Below are 3,382 nucleotides of genomic sequence, written 5' to 3'. Positions count from 1 at the left end.
AAGTATTTCTGTGTAAGGTAAACATATTGCCATGAATGACTAATTTGCTGGAATCATTTTATTGTGTCTGTAGACGGATACAAATTCATGCTCTTTTGAAAATGTCATGTTTCCCGAAACAAAGCTATGAAGCTCCTGGCAGTTCTGTTTTTCATAGGAAAGGGATTTTCCCAGAAAAAGGACACTGATATTGTTTGGAAATAAAAATTCCCTTTCCCCACTTTGGACCAAAGAGATAGCATCTATATGATAGCTTAAATTATGAACCATGAAGTTTGACTGCTATAAAACAGTTCAGAATTGCTGAAATTCACTGCTCTGGTTTATTTCATTCTAGACTGCCTCTTTTATGAAAACTAGATTGGGATGCAAATCCAAACTTGCATAACAGTCAAACATTCAGAAAGCACGTATAGGTAAATACTATGCACGGGGTGGGATTAGAGAAAGAGAAACCAATATTCCATTCAGGGAATACCTCTAATGCTAAAACTCTTTGCTATACTGGTATAAAGCAGAAGGGATTCAGGTGCCTTCAAAAGTCTGCTTGCAGCAAAGAGTAAGAATTGAGCTGTGTGGCTTTCCTGGAATCCCATGCTAAATCCCCTACATTTCTGTACTACCCAGACCTCTTTTCTCCAGCAATACCCTCCCGCCCTCCCCTGCTCCATACCTGTTTCTTCTGTGGGTTGAAGTGACCGTCTCTCCCTGGTTCTACCTCCATTCCAGCCTTTCTTTGGGTCACCTTCACCTGCCTCAGAAGCAGGCAGCCTGTTTTCCTAATGATGATAAGCAAAACTATAGCAATGGAAGCAGTCCAGGATGCTTACCCCCTCCTCCTCCTGGCAGTCAATAACAGATCTGAAAGGCCACTGAAACTCACCTGCTTGGTACTTGCTGCTATCTGCAAGGAGGAAGAGAAAGTAGGGATATCCACTTTATGCTTGTTCAGAGACACCAGTGGCTGGGTTAGTGGTGATCTTGTCTGAACCTTGTAGATCAGCTCGCTGCGGAGAGTTGCTAATTCTGCTTTCAGTGTAATAACATGGTAAAGAGACACTGCTGCAAGACAAGAGGACAGGAGCATTGCAAGCCACAGGAATGCAACAGAGAAAAGTCCCTTGTTGCTCAACCCAACAGCATGGGGGGCAGGAGGAGAGGAGGTGGTATCCTTCTGTTGGACGGTGTGCAAATAGTCCACAGATTTCATCCTTGCACTTTCCTTACTAAAGTCAGAGGGAATATTCAGTTGCAGCTCCTTCTGAGGTATAATCCATTTTGTCAGTTGCACTGTGAAACTAAGGGCATCCAGCATAAGTGACCAAAACGGCCAGATCATTTCCTGTCATATGAAGCTGTTGATACAAACATTAAAGTTTAATGAACAGGGTGAGTGTCTGTCTAAGATCCAGTCTCCCCTGAGTTTTTTCCTTTATGATCTGCATCTTAGCAATTCATATTTGCTGTCAGACTGCTTGCTTAATCTACCTTCCTCATTTTTCTTTCAACTATTAATTTTTATGGCAACTTGCCACTGCCTTTATATTCAGACACAACTGATACCAGTTGTATCCTGAAACTTATCTAACAGAGCAGAAGAAATTAAAGGCTTACTGGTAGGGTGGCATATTCTTTCTGATACTAACAGATATAGTATAATCTTTAAACAAAGAAATCTGTTATTTTTCTAAGAAGAGTGGAAATACATCTAGGCAAATGAGATCATTCTTATCATTAGGAGGGTAGGGAAGAAAGGCTACAAGACAAAAAGTTTCCCAAGCGAAGTGGCAGTGTTGCCATCTCATCAATGGTAGAAAGTTGCAGGCTCACAGGAAGGTAGAAAGTTCAATAGTAGAAAGTTGCACGTATTTCTAACAACTTGAGAGAGAATAACTTATTACAATTTATTTAATGCATTTTTTGATTCTATGATAAGAGTTCAAGCATTTGGACAAGAGGTTATGCCAATGACTGAGAAAAGAACATAGAGCAGCTAATTCCAAACATAGAAAAGAAATGTAAATCTACCTACTTAATTTTATAACAATTTTATATCAGTCATAATTTTCAAGGTCCTCAATTATCTAGCTGAAGGTCTAGGCGTAAGGTTCAGGGATGAGGATTGCAGTTAGCAATTTAGTAGAACTTTCTGTCACAAGGCTTTCTCTGGGGTGGATCCAAGACTACAATGAACACCTGTGTGTAGTAATCTCACTACCTTCCACTGGTATGTGAAGTGTGCTTTTTTTCTCCTCTGACCTTGACTTTGCCTTCTCCAACACTGCTGCATAAAAAAAATTCTAAGTGTACATGATAAAAAAAAGAACAAGCTATTCATAACTGATGTTAATCATATTAATATACTAGTACAAAGTGCTCAGATGCTATTACGTGGGTGCCAGAAGAAACTGTGTAAAATTCTATATATATAAAAACCTCAGTCTGTTTGTCTGTAACACTTTATTTGCATTCTGATTGATTGTCTTGGCAACAAATCACAATGCTTACTGAAACAACCAATCAGAGTGCTCTGCACAGACAGACGCATGGTGGAATGTGGTGGAGTGTCCCCATGACAGTGGGGACGGAGGCTTCTTGGAGGTGGTGGCAGCACAAGGTGGGGTGGGGAATGGGGTTGGGACCACGGCGGGAAGAGGGAGGCTGGGGTCAGACCCGCTGTGGCAGGGGAATGGGGTGGGGGGAGAATGAGCCTGGACCTGAACCACTGGAGGGAATGGGGTCGGGCCTGAAGCATTGGGGGTGGGGGTTGTAAAGAGTAATCCAAAACTACTAACAACAACTAGCTAAAACCCTTCTGGGATGTTTAACTGAAAATTTCATTTCATGAAAAAAAAAAAGCTTGTCCACGGCCAACACAGCAAGGCTGTGGTCAAATAAGGAACTGAAACTATAATTTGCTGAGTTCCAGTACAGTGCCGTCACCACAAAAACATCCTTTCTCTGTGAGAAATTTCATTATGAGATATACTTGTTTTAACATGAATCTTGATTAAGAAGGTGAGATGACTCAGGTATTTGAAAGATGGCTCAGGGATAACAATCTAAGGGCACATTCACATATGCAAGCATGTGCACTTGCAGCAGCTCAAATAGAAGTGGTGCAAATTTGAACTGGGATTTTTGCCTCAGTGCACATGCCTGGACATGCACTTTGGTGTGGGGTAAATTGTGCCACTTGGAGTAAAATGACCCAGCCTGGATCCTCCTCGATCTGCAGCCAGGGGGAGCTATAGCCCAGGGCCAGCACCTGTGCTGTTCTCAGCAGTATAAAAATCTGCCCTGTCCTGGCCCCATCAGTACAAAAACCTGCCCTGTCAAGTAGCTCAGGAGCTTCTAGGGCCCAGCCAGTTGGCACCTGGGG

The 3,382-nt window shown here is 42.2% G+C and overlaps 1 protein-coding gene across 2 annotated transcripts in view; it reads right to left on the bottom strand.

The window, feature by feature from the left end:
• TNFSF13B (tumor necrosis factor superfamily member 13b) overlaps positions 1–3,382 on the bottom strand; it is a 32,098-nt gene that overhangs the window by 20,662 nt on the left and 8,054 nt on the right. For both annotated transcript variants that reach the window (XM_019525615.1, XM_019525616.1), the window contains 2 exons: positions 884–1,355; positions 674–779 (listed from right to left, as the gene is read on the bottom strand). In XM_019525615.1, the coding sequence (XP_019381160.1) occupies positions 674–779; positions 884–1,339 (562 nt within the window). In that variant the 5' untranslated portion in view covers positions 1,340–1,355. The remainder of the gene's footprint in view (positions 1–673; positions 780–883; positions 1,356–3,382) is intronic.

Source organism: Gavialis gangeticus, unplaced genomic scaffold, assembly GCF_001723915.1.
Source record: "Gavialis gangeticus isolate Ggan-Ray unplaced genomic scaffold, GavGan_comp1, whole genome shotgun sequence".
Taxonomy (NCBI): Eukaryota; Metazoa; Chordata; order Crocodylia; family Gavialidae; genus Gavialis; species Gavialis gangeticus.
Note: the sequence above shows the minus strand (reverse complement) of the source record. Positions and strands in the feature narration are given on the sequence as shown.